This window comes from Triticum aestivum, chromosome 7B (genome assembly GCF_018294505.1).
Source record: "Triticum aestivum cultivar Chinese Spring chromosome 7B, IWGSC CS RefSeq v2.1, whole genome shotgun sequence".
Lineage (NCBI taxonomy): Eukaryota > Viridiplantae > Streptophyta > Magnoliopsida > Poales > Poaceae > Triticum > Triticum aestivum.
In genome coordinates this window covers 360,029,631-360,050,949 of record NC_057813.1, presented here as the reverse complement: position 1 = coordinate 360,050,949, position 21,319 = coordinate 360,029,631, and the positions used below count along the sequence as shown (strand labels likewise).

Here is a 21,319-nt window from a genome sequence, read left to right as displayed (position 1 = left end):
TGCAACCACGACAGTGAGCAGTGGAACCGCAAGATAGAGATAGATACAAGTAGAATATAACTGGTCATATTTTTAAAATGATCACACTACTTATGGTGTCGGAAGAGAAGGTATCAGTGATAGTGGGCTTGGTGATGAGGGCATCAATACAAAGAGATTAATTCACAACTTTGTTCTTGATAGTTTGTACAAATATACAAGGTACTACTATTTCCTTTTATGTTTAAATAGCTTTGTGAGTACAATTATATGAAAATTCTGCGATTCATGGTGCGGAAGCGGGCATCTTTGTTTTCCTGACCAAAAATACTTAGTTTCATGCCTCCATGGTATAATTTAAAGGCACAGTCCAATGAAAGATTCCTACTTAGCTAGCTAATATATAATGTTTGACGGTACTGTCTTGTGTTGTAAATACAAAATATGCTACATGAGCATTACTTTTATTTTGAATTTAATTTTGTGTTTGAGCCTCTTTTACATATTAAGTGTAATATCACAGACTTTCGGGCCTGGAGCACCTGTGCGCGGGCGACACGGCCAAGATCGGGTTCGCCGCCAAGTGAGGCCATCGCGCGCCGCGTCTTCCCGTGCGACGCGAGCTCCGAGTACCTCGCCATCCCCTGCAAGCACTACGCCTGCCGCGTCCTCCGCCGTGAGGTGCAGGTGCCACTCCCCAAGGTGCTCGAGCTCCCCGAGGTCTACATGAGCGCCTGCAAGTGGGACGAGCTGCCCTACGCGCGCGTGGCGTCCACGGCCATGCGCCAGTACAAGGAGGCGTCCTGGATGTGCTTCTTTCTTCTGGTAATGCACTACTCCTTAGCTTCTTTCTTTGCATTTCTTATGAGCTTTGCGTATGCTGCTGCCTCTGCAATTGATGGTATGTGCTTTCTTTTGCTTGGTTAATTTTGGTGTGTGTGTTTTCTGGCGCTAGATCATGGGGTCGGCGACGGCGGCCCGGAAGCCAGGAGGGCTGGCCGAGGAAGAGGGTGAGGACGTGGGGATTGAAGAGGGTATGTTCCTGGTTTCATCACCACACTAATTAGTCACTTATCTACTGATATTTTATCATGTCTGTGTTGAGGATATCTTTACATGCAAATCACAGCTTCCCACACTTAGCTATGCTGTTTTGTCATGTTTTCTCCAGGTTCCTATGCATATTGTTCATTGCAAGGGTAAAGCATCGTCAGCACTGTATTGATGTCGTCAAGTCATGTAGACTAATTGCAGAACAAATCTATACTTTCGTTGGGACTAAAAGTGAAAACGATAATTGGGACCAAAACTATGCATTTCTAGGAAGTAATAAATATGCAAAAGGATTATCCATGGGATGGAGCAGAGGCCGGCGTGGGCCGCAAGGAGCAGCAGTGGCAGAATGGTGCTCGCTTGCCGGGCGTTGGCCCTCGGATGAATTCGACGCCTGAGTTGAGCTAACGAGCCCCATGGTTGGTATCTCCTCTTACATCCAGATCCACTATTGCTCATTCCCCTCCTCTCCATATTTATTTCTTCTTGCTTGAAAGTCTCTTCCATGTAGATCATTGCAAAGTAGTTTATGGCTCAGTATATCACTGCAGGTTCCTTACACCGTCCAAATTCAGTGTTTCTGTATTTTTGTCGATGCAAGCCTATTCTTCGACTATAAAATAGCAGGGATTTCTTTTCTTATCAATTCTAATCCCTTTGTGATGCATTGCAGGTTTGCTATCAATCTCTCAAAAAGGAAAAAACAACACTACTTTGTTCTTGGGAGAAACTTCCTGTAGAGTCGCTACCTTGACAGAGATAAATATGCGATCAAGGATATATTCAATGGTTTTTCCGGAAAAAACTTGGAGGATATTTTTGCAGGTTCATCGCTTGCATTATTGCTTTATCATGGTGTATTCGTCCCTTCTTATCCAAGAAAGGGCCTTCTTCATGTTTGCAGATAGTTTGGTGCTCTCATGGTTATTTTGTTGAGATTGTCCTTTTGTTCATTATTTGGGAACCATCTCCTGCAGCTCAGCTACTGTCCAGCTGCTGCCCTTATGGTGATTGATTAATGGTGTATGTTTTTCTATTAGTTTCTCTGTATGCCAATGTCTAAATTATATCTTGACGTTGTACATTTCTGCAGGCCTTGGATTCCCTGAGATGCGCTATTCGTAGGCATGCATTTTCTAATAAAATTATGGCAATCAATTTGAACAAGTAATTTATCTAGCTACAACAACCTATTGTTTATGTTCCTTGCTTTCACAAATAGTAGTTTATAGTCTATATCTGCCAAATATTTACACATAGGGTTTATAGTCTATATCTAATAATATTTTATAATAGTAGTTTACAGTCTATATCTTGCTTCCCCTCTGCTACTGATCTCTCTCTCTCTCTCTCTCTCTCTCTCTCTCTCTCTCTCTCTCTCTCTCTCTCTCTCTCTACACACACACACACACACACACACCATCACGCAATAATCTCCTCCTGATCTTGCTATTTATGCATCTCCATATGTCATTGGTTTCTTCCGATTTGCAGGGATTGTAGGAGGCAAGCGTATGTGGGTGGGTTCTTTCTTCTTGCATGAAATTGTTCTACTAATTCCTCAATGCTCTGTTCATGACATTGTTCAGAATGTCGTGTAAGATCTTTGCCAGTGTTATAAAAAAACTACATCTTATCTGCATGCACTCCTAATTGTATATATATATATATGCTTGTTATAGAACTATCACATATATCAAAGGTGCAGCTATTTTTTCGACATAAACTGTACTTTCAGCCTTTCAGGGATAAGCTCGTCAATGCAAGAAAATCTAAAAGAAAGCGACTAAAAACAACATTTGAAGGTACAGCCTATATTCTGGTACCGTGGAAATTAATATTCTGGTCTGTTATTGGGAATCACGAGTTTGCTGACAGTGAGACCCATTAGTTAGAATCTGTTCAGAAAGCAGTATCTATATAGATGTGATGTACTGGTATTTTGATCCATTGTGCCACCCATACTTCACCTATCTGGATTATTTAGCTCGAGCTATTTGCAGAATCTTATACTTCAATAAGTACAAGAACATTAATTTTTGGAGTAGTGGAGTATATGTAGCTATATAGAGTTAGTCATGATTGGATTCTAGTATGTTATGTAGGTACAGCATATCATAAATACTGAAGCATAAAATCAGTACCATTTATTTGAATCTGCCTGTAGTTATCCAATCTGGTTTGGTTTTTCTTATTTACTATCGTATGCCGTCCTTCTCATATTTTCTATTTGTAATATGAAATGATTCTTATTTGTGGTCTGGAGCCTGGTTGTGTTTGAACAAAGTCGGTTAGAATGATGTAGTTGTTTTTTCAAGTTGGTTATGTTAATTTTTACAGTATAGTGATTATTTATTAGTTCACACAGTACATACTACCACCGGCCGCTAACCACATTTTTTTACAGATTTTGCAGGGATGTAGATATATATGGTGATGTTTCACTACGATCTAAGTGTTTCAGTTCATATTTAGCAGGATCACATGTTGACCAATGACTCTTTGCTGTGAGTTATTGACAATTCCTTGATTTTTGCAACTCAGGAGTGAAGATGGCCTTCCTTTGGTTGGTGTAGTGAATGAATTTTCTTCTAAGCTGTGAGTTCCATTTAACTAAAGTTATCATTCTGCTTCTCATTTTTAGATGGACGCCACCACTCCCAAGTACTCGAAGGCTCGTTATGAAGAAATTGTTAAGGAGGTCTCTTCGTACCTGAAGAAGGTCGGCTACAACCCTGACAAGGTTCCCTTCGTCCCCATCTCTGGGCTTGAGGGTGACAACATGATTGAGAGGTCCACCAACCTTGACTGGTACAAGGGCCCAACCCTGCTTGAGGCGCTTGACCAGATCAACGAGCCCAAGAGGCCCTCAGACAAGCCCCTCCGTCTTCCCCTCCAGGACGTTTACAAGATTGGTGGCATTGGAACTGTGCCTGTTGGCCGTGTTGAGACTGGTGTCACCAAGCCTGGTATGGTTGTCACCTTTGGTCCCACTGGTCTGACAACTGAGGTCAAGTCCGTTGAGATGCACCACACATCGTTCCCTCTTTTATTCTTCTCAGGCAACGAGGGACAGGTGGATGTCGTGCTGTCATGTGGAAGGCAGCATGTGCTAATTCATATGTGGAGTTGGTGTTGAGCCTGGCGGTAGTAGACACGAAAGGTGCCCGTCGCTTGATCTTGAGAGCAGGAACGAGGGAGGAGGTGCGGCGCTGTTGAGGGAGGAGAACGAGGCGGAGTGGGCGCAGGGCTGGCGGCTAGGGAGGGGATTGGCAAATCCCTCGGGGAAACGAACAAAGTTCACCCAGCCAACGAGCGTGCGAGACGAGCCCACCCGTCATTGGCCAACGGAAACAACCGTGAGGTGAAAATCGACATATATCTCAAGCTTACAAACTATGGTTCATATTTTAGAGAAAAAATGGTGCACACCGGCGTTATCAAGTATGTCTGAGACTACATGTATTGATTTATAAACACATTCATGTATTTGCAACCTTATAAAGTGAAATAGCTGAGGTACTGGATCATTTCCTTTTAGTTTGTCATGTTTTGTTGAAGAATAGCTTCTGTATTGTTTGCTTGCGGAACTTTGATAGAGGAAAAGTTATTATGAGTGAAATTGTGGACAAAAAGACCTAGAAAGGTCAAAGAAGTACATTGAGATGTTGCAAGTTTCATTATGTTCTATTGCTACTACTACGTCTATACTTGCTAGCATTCATGCAATTTATCCTCACGTGATCATTATCTTTCTGTAGGGAGAATGGGCATAGACCTTAAACTTATCATGTCAATTATAATGATGGTAACTAGGTTCTCCTTGTGTGATCAGGCTCGGTTAAAAAAAAGAAATAACTTGGTTAAGGGGCTCTCTGATGATGATATTTTGAATATATGCTCTGAGTTGAAACACACACGAAATAGCTACTGCATCTTGAAAGTACGCGTAGCAAAGAGTTTATAGAAAAGATACACCAATACAACGGCCTCTTTGTGTTTACTTCCATGGGAACTACTGTTGACCGTTCTAAATGCTATTACACATTCACATATTTTTTAGCTAATTAATAAAGGAGTAAAGAAAAGACATGCATATGTTTTTAAGCAATAGGGCATGTACTTTCGCCACAAATATGTGTTTCTTTTCATACAGAAGGATCTATTATATCATTGTACACTACAATTTTCAAAGTGATCATAGTTTGAAATGGGACTCTACACCTAAGTGGTTGCTAAAAATTATTTTTACCGAGAAATACAAACCTTTTCAAAGCACTCATTGTATAGATTTTGAAAGACAATTCTATCTTAATTTTTCATACTAACGCATGTATTTTTGTTTTAAATTAGACTATACTATTAAGTTAAGCCGTGTATATTCATATCATTATACACAACATTCCACTATGTTTCCTATTAGAGGGAATTAAACCATGGAACTTTTTTTCATCGCGGTCATGGCTTTAGCGTGCCTCTGCGCCATTAAAATCAATTTTCACCTCGTGGTCGTTTTCGTTGTCCAATGACTGGTGGGCTCGCGCCGCACGTTGGTTGGCTGGGTTGCCCGTTTGCAGGTGCAGGTGGTTTTTCCCAATCAGCTCGGCGTGCCCGCACCCAATCACCGGGGTCTCGTCCCACTACCACCCCAGTCGCCAAACAAACCCTAGCCCTTTTTCTCTTTCCTCTCGATCCCCATGAGCCGCCACACCCCTCCCTCGATCCCCAGCCAATTCTCTCGAATAATGAGTTATTCCCTCAATTTTACAATAGAGACAATTTGTCAAAATTGTGTTTTTGTAATGTTTGTGGTCTTCTCTTTTCTTTTTCTTGATTTGTATTGTATATGCTACTAGCATATTTGAACATGCATAGGGCCTCTCAGTCTTTAACCCTGACTATAAAAATCCATTGATGGAAGCTGGGGAGGGCCGAGATGAACATCCGGCTCCCTGGGTCTAAGACATCGAGATGGTAGAGACGATGTTTCCATGTCATCTACTCCAGCAGCCGGGCAAGGCATATAAAAACCATGGATCCTTGCTCCCCAGGCTGCAAAATGATCACAGTGATGTCTACGACCTTCTCCTAGATGTATTAATCTCAATCTTATGTTTGGTTTTCTTCCCTTTTCTTTTCTAATGATGTAATTTTTTTTACTAAGATAACACCATGTTTGTTGTAATGCCTTATTTGATGTAAGATCCCTTTTCTACTTTGAATGAATTTACTGCATATATTTCTTATTTAGTTTAGTTCATCATTCAGAGACAATGGAATATTTTTGTCCTTCACAGGTTAAATGAGCATTGCGTAAAAGTATGTCTAAGTTCTCTTTCTTCAAGTGCTTCAAGTAAATGAAATTGTTTATTTTGAATTTAATACCTTTTAATAATAATCATAATGAGAGAGGGGTACGCTTCTCTTTCTGGGCAAATGTTACTTTAGACAACATGTACTAAGAAACAAAAACTCTAAAAATGTGTTTGAATCACATAAAAAGAGTTCATAGTTCTTATTCATACTTGCAACACGTGAGGCTCTGCAAATTAAACCATGTTTTTTTTCAAGGCGCATATGAATTTAGCAGACCACAATATACATGGCATATCCTTAGTAAAGGAAACTATTTTCATCGCAAACATGGCTTTAGTTGAAGATTCTTGCAGCATGAAACTATTTTTATTGACAACATGTCTTCAGCAGGTCTCTGCGCCATTTGACACAACGGGTCAACTAGTAAGAAAAAAACTCACGCGGTGCTAGGTATGACTACGCCTCCCCTTTCCTCTCCTTTCTTCCCCACCCACCACCTCTTTATCGTCCACGCACCTCTCCTCCCATAGCCTCTCGCTCCACTCGCCGCCTGCGCTGACCTGTGGGCCCCTGCTTCCGCCTCCCCTTCCTCATCTTATTACCTTCCCCACCACGCCGATCCGCCGGTCTGTCTCGCAAACCCTAACCCTAGCAAGCCCGCTTCGCTCCTCCTCCTCCAACAAGATCTCTCTCCGAATCTTTGGATGCACCGGCTCCGATGTCTGCCCCGCCGCCCCCCGCCTCCTCCGATGATGATGGTAAGCCCGCCGACGAGGAGGGCGTAGAGATCCGCGAGGTATGGGCGAACAACCTCGAGGCGGAGTTCGCCGTGATCCGTGACATCGTCGACGATTACCCGTACATCGCCATGGACACCGAGTTCCCGGGCATCGTGTGCCGCCCGCTCGGGAGCTTTCGCTCCAATGACGAGTACAACTACGCCACCCTCAAGGCCAACGTCGACATGCTGAGCCTCATCCAGCTTGGTCTCACCCTCTCCGACGAGAACGGCGCACTCCCGGCCAGGGGCACCGGGGGGCGCCCCTGCACCTGGCAGTTCAACTTTCGGGGCTTCGATCCGCGCTCAGACCCCGCCAACGCTGACTCCATCGACCTGCTACGCAACAGCGGGATCGACTTCGACCGCTTCACCACCGAGGGTGCTGACACAGGCCACTTCGCCGAGCTGCTCATGTCGTCGGGCGTCCTGCTCAACGCTGAGCTCCAGTGGGTCACATTCCACAGTGGGTACGACTTCGGGTACCTGCTCAAGCTGCTAACCGGGCGGAACCTACCCGACACCATGCCTGGATTCTTTGACCTCATCAGAATCTACTTCCCTGTGCTGTACGACATCAAGCATCTCATGAAGTACTGCGGCAGCCTCCATGGTGGCTTGAGCAAGCTTGGTGAGCTACTTGGTGTCCAACGTGTGGGGATCTGCCACCAGGCTGGGTCCGACTCGCTGCTGACCTTGCGGTGCTTCAAAAAGCTGAAGGAGGCATATTTCAGAGGATCGACCGAGAATTATGCCGGTGTATTGTATGGTCTTATTTCTGATGGTGGGGAGAACAGACCACCAGCAGCTCTGCTCATCGAATGAGTAATGGATAGTCAAATAAGACAATGTTATGGTTGAAAAAAAGGAAATGTTTCTGTTGAATATATGCTCTCTGATCTGAATATTTGCTTGTGGTTGCCATAGTATAGCTATTGTTCCCAGTTATATGACTCTCGTTGCTATATCATGGTAGTTCTGTTGAATACTCGGTCTTTCCCTTTGAGCTGTATGGGACATCTATCAAGGTTTGGGACAGCCCTTGATGGCACGACTGAAAATTGAACTGTTGTGCATTATGGGGGGAATCCAGTCATTCATATAGAGGTGTCAACCATCTGGTCTTAGTTTTGCTGCCATATTGCCTTTCTGTGGAAATCAATCAACTCTTCATTGTTTGTGTTGATTTTCATTCTTCAGAATGAATGATTTTCATATTGCAGCTCAAAGTAGTTGATTAATATTTTTTTCAGTCTAGACTATTAAGTACTCCCTCTGATACTAAATATTTGTCTTTCTAGAGATTTCAACAAGTGACTACATACGGAGCAAAATGAGTGAATCTACACTGTAAAATATGTCTATATACATCCGTATGTGATAGTTCATTTGAAATCTCTAAAAAGACAAATATTTAGGAACGGAGAGAGTATGTCCAAACATGTTTCTGCATGCTCTGTATTTGATCATATCATTGCTTGCACAGCCCTAGCACCTCTTTTCAACTATTGTAATGGATGTCCTGCAAGGTAAACACTATTTGACTGGCTCCCCTTAATTACTGGGACTTGACAGTAATGTAGAATGTCTATTTTAGCAGCCTTTTAGGTGCATAGGTGCACAACATGTGTTCTATGATACCAGTTTCTTGCTTTATTTCGCCAACGTATCACAAATACCATTTCAGTAAATGCGGAGCTTGATTCAGCGTTCTACTTTGGTTTTGTCCCATACTGGGAACCACTCCATTGATATCAAACCTACAGTTTTTCTCTTCACAGGTGATAAGATAAGATCGAGGTCTTCTTTTGGAACGGAGGGAGTAGGAATTAAACCTACAGTTTTTCTCTTCACGGGTGATAAGATAAGATCGTTTGGTCCTTTACAGTGGCAACTGAGGGCTTCTTTGGATTGCGGGAACTTTTTAACGTAGGAATAGGGGGGGGGGGGGGGGGAATTGGATTGAGATGGCATGTTCTATGTATTCTACAGTGTTACAAAACACTGGAATTTTATAAGATGTGTCTTTAGATGGTGCAAATGGAAATGGGTAGTTTTAGGGTTTCTTTGGATTGCAGGCATTTTGAAACGTAGGAATAGAAGAAAAAAACTACTCCCTCCGTCCCATAATATAAGAACGTTTTTTACGCTAGTGTAGTGTTAAAACGTTCTTATATTTTGGGACAGAGGGAGTAGAACTGAGATGACATGTCCTGTGAATTCCAACTAGACTTCAAAACACGTTGACAGATGGTACTTCTAGTTCAGTTGCTAGTGCCATTTTTTATGACTGTTATTATATGTTGTTAGATTTTAATCACGTTGTGTATCATCATTGTAATAGGGAGAGCAACCAGGTCGCTCATAAACTAGCTAGGCTATCATGAACTAGCTAGGCTACTCTCCCCCTATCTGGATGGATTCTCCTCCGAGTGAGGTGGTTCCCTTGGTTGTAAACGATGCTACTCTATTGATTGAATAAAGGAGGAACCAGTTTTTCAAAAAGGACTTCAGAACACAGGTGAGATGTTCATGGGGGTGACACCCTCCATGGCGCTCTTTCACCACTACTTCGTCCTCCGACCATCTGAAGGGGAAGAGGTGGCGGGCAACTATCGTTTCGTCCTCCGCAAGGGCTCCGCCAAACGCTACAACCCATGGTTTACAATGGTGAGCCGAGAGGGTGGATTGATGAGTGGTGCTACATCCACTCAGACAGCACCCCAGCTCTTCCTACCTACCTCGGGGCAGGCCCCACCGCCCAGAGAGGTGCGGCAGAATTTGGCCAAAGACGATGCCCGCTAGTCTTCGAGTGCGTGGCCTGACGGTAGCCATGGTGGCCGCGACTTTCTGAGTCGCCAGTTGTCTTCACTGTGAGCACGTGTGCGCTCCGCTGCCATGTACACCGATGTCGGCCTTATCGGGCGAACCTCTTGCCAGCCTAGTTGGATGTGACGCCCCCGATTCAATCGTACACTAATCATGCACGCAAATGTGTACGATCAAGATCAGGGACTCACGGGAAGATATCATAACACAACTCTATAAATAAAATAAGTCATACAAGCATCATAATACAAGCCAGGGGCCTCGAGGGCTCGAATACAAGTGCTCGATCATAGACGAGTCAGCGGAAGCAACAATATCTGAGTACAGACATAAGTTAAACAAGTTTGCCTTAAGAAGGCTAGCACAAACTGGGATACAGATCGAAAGAGGCGCAGGCCTCCTGCCTGGGATCCTCCTAGGTCACTCCTGGTCGTCATCAGCGGGCAGCACGTAGTAGTAGGCACCTCCGGTGTAGTAGGGGTCGTCGTCGACGGTGGCGTCTGGCTCCTGGACTCCAGCATCTGGTTGCGACAACCAGGTAGAAGGGAAAGGGGAAAAGAGGGAGAAAAGCAACCGTGAGTACTCATCCAAAGTACTCGCAAGCAAGGAGCTACACTACATATGCATGGGTATATGTGTAAGGAGGCCATATCGGTGGACTGAACTGCAGAATGCCAGAATAAGAGGGGGGATAGCTAATCCTGTCGAAGACTACGCTTCTGGTAGCCTCCGTCTTGCAGCATATAGAAGAGAGTAGATTGTAGTCCTCCAAGTAGCATCTCCAAGTAGCATCTCCAAACAGCATCTCCAGTAGCATCGCATAGCATAATCCTACCCGGCGATCCTCTCCTCGTCGCCCTGCGGAAAAGCGATCACCGGGTTGTATCTGGCACTTGGAAGGGTGTGTTTTATTAAGTATCCGGTTCTAGTTGTCATAAGGTCAAGGTACAACTCCAAGTCGTCCTGTTACCGAAGATCACGGCTATTCGAATAGATTAACTTCCCTGCAGGGGTGCACCACATAGCCCAACACGCTCGATCCCATTTGGCCGGACACACTTTCCTGGGTCATGCCCGGCCTCGGAAGATCAACACGTCGCAGCCCCACCTAGGCAAAACAGAGAGGCCAGCACGCCGGTCTAAACCTAAGCGCACAGGGGTCTGGGCCCATCGCCCATAGCACACCTGCACGTTGCGTACGCGGCCGAAGCGGAACTAGCCCCCTTAATACAAGAGCAGGCTTACGTTCCAATCCGGCGCGCGCCGCTCCGTCGCTGACGTCTGAAGTGCTTCGGCTGATACCACGACGTCGGGATACCCATAACTACTCCCACGTAGATGGTTAGTGCGTATAGGCTCGTAGCCAGACTCAGATCAAATACCAAGATCTCGTTAAGCGTGTTAAGTATCCGCGAATGCCGAACAAGGCCAGGCCCACCTGTCTCCTAGGTGGTCTCAACCTGCCCTGTCGCTCCGCCACCAAGTAACAGTCGGGGGCCGTCGGGAACCCAGGCCCACCTCTACCGGGATGGAGCCACCTGCCCCTTCAGCCCCCAACTCCGAACAGTATCACAGGTAATGTAACAGTGTAAAGTATATAGTATATGCCCGTGATCACCTCCCGAAGTGATCACAGCCCAGTAGTATAGCATGGCAGACGGACAAGAGTGTAGGGCCACTGATGAAACACTAGCATCCTATACTAAGCATTTAGGATTGCGGGTAAGGTATCAATGACTGTAGCAACAATGACAGGCTATGCATCAGAATAGGATTAACGGAAAGCAGTAACATGCTACACTACTCTAATGCAAGCAGTATAGAGAAGAGTAGGCGATATCTGGTGATCAAAGGGGGGGGCTTGCCTGGTTGCTCTGGCAAGAGAGAGGGGTCGTCAACTCCGTAGTCGAACTGGGCAGCAGCAGCGTCGGTCTCGTAGTCTACGGGAGAGAAGAGGGGGAAGAAACAATGAATACAATGCAAACAAATGCATATCGATGCATGACATGACAAGTAACGATGCTAGGTGCGCCCAATCGCGGTAGTTGGTGATACCGACGAAGGGGGGGAAACATCCGGGAAAGTATTCCCGGAGTTTCGCGTTTTCGGGCAGAGGAACCGGAGGGGGAAAGTTGCGGGTTCGATAGGTTAGGGGTGTGTGGCGGACGAACGGACCGCGTATCCGGATTCGTCTCGTCGTTCTGAGCAACTTTCATGTTGAAAATATTTTAATCCGAGTTACGGATTAAAAGATATGATTTTTAAAAGATTTTAATAATTTTGGAATTTAATTATTTATTTAATTAATTCGAGAAAAAGGTATTTATGACGTCAGCATGATGTCATGCTGACGTCAGCAGTCAACAGGGGTTGACTGAGTCAACCCTGACATGTGGGTCCAGTGGGACCCACCTGTCATTCTCTATTTAAATTAATTAGGGTTTAGGTTAATCTAATTACAGTTTAATTAAACTTAACTAGTTAATTAATTTAATTAAACCGGATTAATTAACTTAATTAATTAATTAATTAATTAATAATTTTATTAAATCATTTTAATTTTATTAATTATATTTATTGTTTTTTTATTTATTTTATTATTTATTATTTATTTATTATTTTATTATCTTTATTATTATTATTTATTTATTATTTTATTATCTTTATTATTATTATTTATTTTCTTTTTCTTTCTTCTCTTTTTTTTTATTTGCGTTCTGGGGGTGGGGCCCCCTAGTCAGTGGCCCGGGGGCCTTAGCGGGCACCGGGTCATGCGGTTACGGGCATGTGGGCGCATGGGCGCTGGCGAAACGGGGCATAGCCCCAGGTGGGCGGGCGCCTGCCAGCCCGAGCGGGGTCAGGGGAAGCCAGGCACGGGCGCCGGCAGCCAGGGGCTGCACGGGCGCCGGCCGGATCAGAGCGGCGGGCCGGAGGGGAGGTGGCCAGGGGAAGAGGGCGCGAAGGAGGTCGGCGCGGCCGCGGGTCGAGCTCGCGTCCATAGTGGATGGCGGGGGAAGGCGGAGAGGCTTCGGCCGGGAACGGCGATGCATGCGGTGGCGCACAGGAGCACCAGCGCGCGTGGCTGCGGGGCGACGACAGCGGCGAGGCCGCGAGCGGCAATGGGGTGCGGCGACGTGGTCGCACGGGCGGGTGCGAGAGGGAGAGCGGAGGAGATGGGGAGCTCACAGGGGGCTGTAGGGCACGGGGCAGCGGTGCTCGAGGTGGGTGACGGGGACGCGGTCGACGACGAAGAGGAAGGCGAGGCGGCTCCGGCGAGCGGCTTGAGGAGGAGAGATCCGGTGAGGGAAGGTCCGGCGGGGTGGCTCCAGCGATGGCTGGGTTCGTCGAGGGGTCGGGGCGACATGGGGTTTGTTCCCCCCGATCCAGAATCGGGATGGGGGAAAGCGGAGCGAGGGGAGGTGAGCCGGAGAGGCGGCGAGGCGAAGGCGCTCCGGGTGGTGCGGCCTCGTGCGGCGGCGGTGGCCTCAGGGGAGCGGCGGCGCGTCGGTGGCCTCCCCCCGATCCCGATCCAGATCGGGGGAGAGGGGAGCGAACGTGGGGGAGGGGGCGAGGGAGAGTGGGGGTCGTGGGTAGGGTTTCGGGGGTGGGGGGGGATGGATAAGGAGGCCCGGCTGGGCCGGTGTTCGACTGGGCCGGCCTGCTGGGCCGGAGCCCAGGGGGGGGGGGCTCCTTTTTCCCTTTCCCTTTTTTTGTCTTTCTTTTATTTCTTCTTTTCGGTTATTAAAATTTTAATTTATTTCAATTTCGAAAAATGTGAGAACAACACCTAAATATGGTATGTTAAAGATACCACTGCCACATTAATTTGGACAGCTAAATAAAATAGTTTATTATTTTACAAAATACAAAAGGCTTTTAATTACTTTCCTTTGCTGTTGTTTAATTTTCCCTTGAGCACTTAAACATTTTATAAAAAAGTGGTTTCACCACCATAATTATCTATGTATTATTTGGTTCACTACGAACATTTAAATTTTTAATATTTGAAAACTTTTATTGTTTGCTCGATTTTGAATTTGAAATTCGAACCGGTTTTTGAACTAACCCGAGATTAACTACCGTGACAAAGGTGACGTGGCAACATTAGTGGGGATTACTGTAGCTTAATTACCCGGGCGTCACAATTCTCCTCCACTACAAGAAATCTCGTCCCGAGATTTAGGAGCACGAGTAAGGGGGGGGAGGGATCTAGTTACGATATGCTAACGGATCTTCTCAGTCTTGGTTGCTCTTCTCGAAGAGGTCGACCCATTATATTGATGTCTTCATTTCTCCGCTTTAGGTCATCATGATGAAGTCGGCATCCTTTCTTCGGGATCTTCATCGTATTTACGAATAGGTAACGAGGCATATTGGCAACGATAGTATGTTATAAGGGTAATGATCTGGGATTAACCCATGAATGAGCATATGAGTACCTCTCGAGTTGAACAAATAAACACTTCGAGGGTAAAGTTGGAAGGTACAATAAGAAGTTTCAGGCAGCCAGGCAATCGTTCAATGCCTAGTCAGAAGGTGAAAGTGGTTTTAAAACCACGGAATAATTATTGTGTCTGAAGCCAGAATTGACGATCTCATCGGAAGGTGGCTCATGAATTACATACGAGCCCACGCGGGAGGAATAACTTTGGAAACAGGGGGTGTACAGGAGAGTCAGGTTTCGATCCTGTGGAACTGTGGGTTATGGGCCCACCATGTGGTTTTTTTTTGTAATAGGAGCAGTGACATCTTTCACGGTCATGATAGCAAGGCATGTCAGAGAGTACCAAGTCAGTTATGTCGGCAACAACGTTGGTACCAAGGGCGAGGGACGAAGAGAACCATTTTCCTGCTCGTTGAAACGAGGCGGACCAATAGGCAAGGTTCCCGTCCATCGGTGGTTACCGGAATGTCATCAACAATAGTAACAAGGTCTTACTGACAGAGTTGTACATCGAGGTGTTTGCACAAGCAGTGGATTATTACTGCTTATATCATATAGATCATAGAAAAGGTTTAAACAAACCAATGGAAGGAAAATATGATCATCAGATTAAACAGAACAATGGAAAGGAAAATATGTTTAAACACATATTTCGAGGGTATATCCTTCCCAAGGACAAGCAGAGCAAGATATCCATGACAGGATATAAAGTAGAAAACCATTTAGGTAAGGGGGGAGGAATCTCATGATATTACTCATACAACGGTGTTAGGATAATTGATAATTAAAATTTAGCATCATGCTTCAAATGTTCCTGTTGAAAATCGGAGTACCATTGACATGCTTCGAGATAGCAGTGACATGGTCTTCAGGTGAAGATCAGACTTTGGAAACACGAAGGATCCATCAGGAATAACTTGTAGATTAAGTCCTACAATTTCCTCATGGATGAACGGATAACCTTGCTGAAAAGGAATCTATAATGATAGGTCCTCCAGCCAGGGGGGGGGTGCTAGGCATGACATCATGTTACCGGGTCATCAAAGGATCAACATCATAACTCTTGGAAAGTTGTCCCAACCATCATATCTGACCGAGATTCAGATCCGAATGGTGTCACGATACCTCAGACTTAGGATACCTGAGAAGGAAAGGTGCAACGCAAATTGACGAGATGACATTGTAAGATTCTCGGGGAAATGAACTATGAAGTGATTTCCGTTAACAAGAGTCCATCATTAACCCAAGGAGAGGACAAGGAGGTGTCTGGTGAACTCAACGGCAATTCACCGAGATTCCCAAAAGATGGATTTCCACCATTAAGTGAACAAGAAGATAACATTAGTCAGATCAAATGATATAAGGAAGTATGCTCGAGGAAAACATACACAATTAAACATTGGTTGGAAGGTGCGCCCGAAATATGGGTTGGGTTGCACGGCCAATGTCAGAATGGTGATTCAATTAGCGAAGGACTTAGAATGAACTATCGTCCATTCACTTCAAAGCAATAGGGTTGTTAGAAGTTTTGAATTCGCACGCCATCGCTCCATTGTCGGTATTTCGGTTGAAAACAATACGGGGACCAAGGAATGAATGAAGATGGCAAGAAGTATTATGATATCAAGAATTATTAAGAGGTGGTGAAATTCTCACCACATTCTTGACAAAAAGAGATGGTAATACTTCCGAGGTAAGGAAGATCAACTGCTGGGTAGCAGTGATCTCAAGGTTTACACAAAACACGAACAAGTTGTGTTGAACGGAAGGCAATAAAGTGGTCGATGAGAACAGGAATCATCGAGGGGCAAGGATGGTATTACCCATCATGAATTCAATTGAATTCCTGGAAGAGCTCGGAATGATGAGATGATCACGACACATTAGTCGAGAGATTTCACGAAGATGTAATCGATCGACGATGACATCAAGTCAAACAATGATGAAGTGAAAGGTTATTGGAACCAAGGGTACGACACAAACTCGAAACCAAGCTTATTGTTCAAGGCGAAATGATATGACGATGAGGATCGACGTAAGGTTAGTTCATCGTCGAAATTTGGTGCTCCGAGAATAAGGACCAGGTAGCACAGTTAGAATCGGCACGACAATGATATAGCCAAACAGGCTAGGAATGGCGTGATCGGGTACAACTCATATTTATAGAAGCTTACTGAAGAGTTGTTGAACCGAAGAGCGGACTCGGTTCAGTTATCGGTGTCTTTGAGTGTTCAATAACTCAGAGCCCGCGAAAAATTGGAATCAGTGGGAAGGTAGCACTTGATGAAGAACTCATAAGGAGTTATGCAGTTCCATGATAATCTCGAGATATCAGGGGGGTAATACTCGACACAAGATCAAAGTAAAGGTGGGACTGGTGTATTGATCCATAGAAGACAATTGTTTTAACTTGTCCGAGAAATGAGATCAAAGAAGAACAATCATGGTCGGAACCACGGTTGCAAAAGGCCAGATCCTAGATATAAGATGAACTTATACCAAAGGAATAATTTATTTAAAAGAAGCTTTAATGATAAGATCTACATCGTGTCCATGGGCATGAACACAAGTTCAAGGTCGACTCCCACTTCTCCAATGCATAACCTTTCATTCACTTCTCACGTTCGATGAAGATGCAGTGTTGAAATTTTATCTGGTGAAGCACCAGAAGAGTATGACTCGTGAAAACTTTCGGGTTCACACGGTTTAGAGAAGGCATATGTTCAACCCACAGGGGCTTCTTAGAAACGTATACCACAAGTTTCAAGAGTAAATAACACAAGCCCGAAAGCAGAGCATGGTTGGCCAAGCAGAGGATACAACTTAACAAAGGCATTATGTATCAGGGGAAGAACTCACAAAGTGATCAAATGTGAAGGACACTGTCGGATAACAATCCAACAAAGGACTTGATGGTCCACAAAGGATCTGATACGAGTATCGGTACTCAACTAGAGGAAGAAGAATGCAAGGAGATCAGATTATAAAAACAACTGACTAACTCAATTGTCAAATGCAAAGGAATTATGATTTCAAAATCAAGGGATCAGAAGCAATGCTCTGATTAGGGAGGGATAAGTTGAATAGCCTTAGGGTACAATCAACGACAATTGGATTGGTCGGGAACCAATTCCAGTTAAAAGAATGGAAGCTCAGCCGAAAGGTAATTTATAGGGATCAATGATGATTGCGTGTATTCGCAACATATTGAGTCAACATACTCAAAATGATAATGACAAGGAATGTCAATAAGATTTCTATACTTATGGGATTAATCATAATGAAAGCAAACAAGAAATTCCAGAGCAATAGGTTGCTGAGGATTGTCGGAATATCGGGTGGTATTTCGAAGACTTTTGTGTAACACATGAACAACTGGGGGATGAGTGGATACTCGATAAGTGCGAGAATTAACCGTAGGGGTATTCAAGTGACAAAGAACAGCAAGGCAGTAAGCTCAAGGGATTATCGAAACAATGACGAGTTTTTCAGGGTATCTTGTAATAACAAGACCACTGGGGATGAATGTAAGAATAACAACTGCAAGTAGTTATCCATAAGGGTTTGCAGTGGACGGGGAATTGCAAACGCGATGAACACAAGTTCTCGGGTTAACAGCGGAGAGTATCTTCAGGGTCTTCTGGTGCAGCAGACGATCATCAGTAACAAGGGGCTCTCCGGGTGAAAGTGATAACGAGATCCTAGTGTTAGATTTAGTAAACTTCATTTAACCCGAATAGAGGAGAGATCAGAGTCCCAGAGTAGAGGTCGAGGAGTAAAAGATCCTACTACCACCCAATGGCGACGTGTGCCCGTAAGACACACAGCCATGTTAGTAAAAGTTTTGCAATGTCTAGACTCGACTTCGGCCAAGGAGTTGGAAGGGGGATTCCTACAGGCAGTCGGCTCTGATACCAACTTGTGACGCCCCCGATTCAATCGTACACTAATCATGCACGCAAATGTGTACGATCAAGATCAGGGACTCACGGGAAGATATCACAACACAACTCTATAAATAAAATAAGTCATACAAGCATCATAATACAAGCCAGGGGCCTCGAGGGCTCGAATACAAGTGCTCGATCATAGACGAGTCAGCGGAAGCAACAATATCTGAGTACAGACATAAGTTAAACAAGTTTGCCTTAAGAAGGCTAGCACAAACTGGGATACAGATCGAAAGAGGCGCAGGCCTCCTGCCTGGGATCCTCCTAGGTCACTCCTGGTCGTCATCAGCGGGCAGCACGTAGTAGTAGGCACCTCCGGTGTAGTAGGGGTCGTCGTCGACGGTGGCGTCTGGCTCCTGGACTCCAGCATCTGGTTGCGACAACCAGGAAGAAGGGAAAGGGGAAAAGAGGGGAGAAAAGCAACCGTGAGTACTCATCCAAAGTACTCGCAAGCAAGGAACTACACTACATATGCATGGGTATATGTGTAAGGAGGCCATATCGGTGGACTGAACTGCAGAATGCCAGAATAAGAGGGGGATAGCTAATCCTGTCGAAGACTACGCTTCTGGTAGCCTCCGTCTTGCAGCATATAGAAGAGAGTAGATTGTAGTCCTCCAAGTAGCATCTCCAAGTAGCATCTCCAAACAGCATCTCCAGTAGCATCGCATAGCATAATCCTACCCGGCGATCCTCTCCTCGTCGCCCTGCGGAAAAGCGATCACCGGGTTGTATCTGGCACTTGGAAGGGTGTGTTTTATTAAGTATCCGGTTCTAGTTGTCATAAGGTCAAGGTACAACTCCAAGTCGTCCTGTTACCGAAGATCACGGCTATTCGAATAGATTAACTTCCCTGCAGGGGTGCACCACATAGCCCAACACGCTCGATCCCATTTGGCCGGACACACTTTCCTGGGTCATGCCCGGCCTCGGAAGATCAACACGTCGCAGCCCCACCTAGGCAAAACAGAGAGGCCAGCACGCCGGTCTAAACCTAAGCGCACAGGGGTCTGGGCCCATCGCCCATAGCACACCTGCACGTTGCGTACGCGGCCGAAAGCGGAACTAGCCCCCTTAATACAAGAGCAGGCTTACGTTCCAATCCGGCGCGCGCCGCTCCGTCGCTGACGTCTGAAGTGCTTCGGCTGATACCACGACGTCGGGATACCCATAACTACTCCCACGTAGATGGTTAGTGCGTATAGGCTCGTAGCCAGACTCAGATCAAATACCAAGATCTCGTTAAGCGTGTTAAGTATCCGCGAATGCCAAACAAGGCCAGGCTCACCTGTCTCCTAGGTGGTCTCAACCTGCCCCGTCGCTCCGCCACCAAGTAACAGTCGGGGCCGTCGGGAACCCAGGCCCACCTCTACCGGGATGGAGCCACCTGCCCCTTCAGCCCCCAACTCCGAACAGTATCACAGGTAATGTAACAGTGTAAAGTATATAGTATATGCCCGTGATCACCTCCCGAAGTGATCACAGCCCAGTAGTATAGCATGGCAGACGGACAAGAGTGTAGGGCCACTGATGAAACACTAGCATCCTATACTAAGCATTTAGGATTGCGGGTAAGGTATCAATGACTGTAGCAACAATGACAGGCTATGCATCAGAATAGGATTAACGAAAGCAGTAACATGCTACACTACTCTAATGCAAGCAGTATAGAGAAGAGTAGGCGATATCTGGTGATCAAAGGGGGGGGCTTGCCTGGTTGCTCTGGCAAGAGAGAGGGGTCGTCAACTCCGTAGTCGAACTGGGCAGCAGCAGCGTCGGTCTCGTAGTCTACGGGAGAGAAGAGGGGGAAGAAACAATGAATACAATGCAAACAAATGCATATCGATGCATGACATGACAAGTAACGATGCTAGGTGCGCCCAATCGCGGTAGTTGGTGATACCGACGAAGGGGGGAAACATCCGGGAAAGTATTCCCGGAGTTTCGCGTTTTCGGGCAGAGGAACCGGAGGGGGAAAGTTGCGGGTTCGATAGGTTAGGGGTGTGTGGCGGACGAACGGACCGCGTATCCGGATTCGTCTCGTCGTTCTGAGCAACTTTCATGTTGAAAATATTTTAATCCGAGTTACGGATTAAAAGATATGATTTTTAAAAGATTTTAATAATTTTGGAATTTAATTATTTATTTAATTAATTCGAGAAAAAGGTATTTATGACGTCAGCATGATGTCATGCTGACGTCAGCAGTCAACAGGGGTTGACTGAGTCAACCCTGACATGTGGGTCCAGTGGGACCCACCTGTCATTCTCTATTTAAATTAATTAGGGTTTAGGTTAATCTAATTACAGTTTAATTAAACTTAACTAGTTAATTAATTTAATTAAACCGGATTAATTAACTTAATTAATTAATTAATTAATTAATAATTTTATTAAATCATTTTAATTTTTTTAATTATATTTATTGTTTTTTATTTATTTTATTATTTATTATTTATTTATTATATTTATTATCTTTATTATTATTATTTATTTATTATTTTTATTATCTTTATTATTATTATTTATTTTCTTTTTCTTTCTTCTCTTTTTTTTTATTTGCGTTCTGGGGGTGGGGCCCCCTAGTCAGTGGCCCGGGGGCCTTAGCGGGCACCGGGTCATGCGGTTACGGGCATGTGGGCGCATTGGGCGCTGGCGAAACGGGGCATAGCCCCAGGTGGGCGGGCGCCTGCCAGCCCGAGCGGGGTCAGGGGAAGCCAGGCACGGGCGCCGGCAGCCAGGGGCTGCACGGGCGCCGGCCGGATCAGAGCGGCGGGCCGGAGGGGAGGTGGCCAGGGGAAGAGGGCGCGAAGGAGGTCGGCGCGGCCGCGGGTCGAGCTCGCGTCCATAGTGGATGGCGGGGGAAGGCGGAGAGGCTTCGGCCGGGAACGGCGATGCATGCGGTGGCGCACAGGAGCACCAGCGCGCGTGGCTGCGGGGCGACGACAGCGGCGAGGCCGCGAGCGGCAAA

At 45.5% G+C, this 21,319-nt stretch overlaps 1 protein-coding gene and 1 long non-coding RNA gene across 6 annotated transcripts; both read left to right on the top strand.

Annotated features, from left to right (window-relative positions):
- The first annotated feature begins 505 nt into the window (after positions 1 to 505).
- LOC123160824 (uncharacterized) lies at positions 506 to 4,690 on the top strand. 5 transcript variants are annotated; one of them, XR_006480393.1, is made up of 7 exons: positions 506 to 804; positions 935 to 1,013; positions 1,151 to 1,178; positions 1,303 to 1,451; positions 1,706 to 2,837; positions 3,440 to 3,598; positions 3,677 to 4,690. It is a non-coding gene; the product is annotated as an uncharacterized lncRNA (long non-coding RNA). The 5 variants fall into 5 exon arrangements; XR_006480395.1 differs by having other exon boundaries at positions 1,151 to 1,451; positions 1,706 to 1,857; positions 1,937 to 2,837; XR_006480394.1 differs by having other exon boundaries at positions 1,151 to 1,451; positions 1,706 to 2,199; positions 2,527 to 2,837.
- A 2,145-nt stretch (positions 4,691 to 6,835) lies between these two features.
- LOC123157918 (probable CCR4-associated factor 1 homolog 7) lies at positions 6,836 to 8,031 on the top strand. Its single transcript, XM_044576107.1, has one exon. The coding sequence runs from the start codon at positions 7,067 to 7,069 to the stop codon at positions 7,949 to 7,951; it is 885 nt and encodes a 294-aa protein (XP_044432042.1). The 5' UTR covers positions 6,836 to 7,066; the 3' UTR covers positions 7,952 to 8,031.
- The last annotated feature ends 13,288 nt before the right edge of the window (positions 8,032 to 21,319 follow it).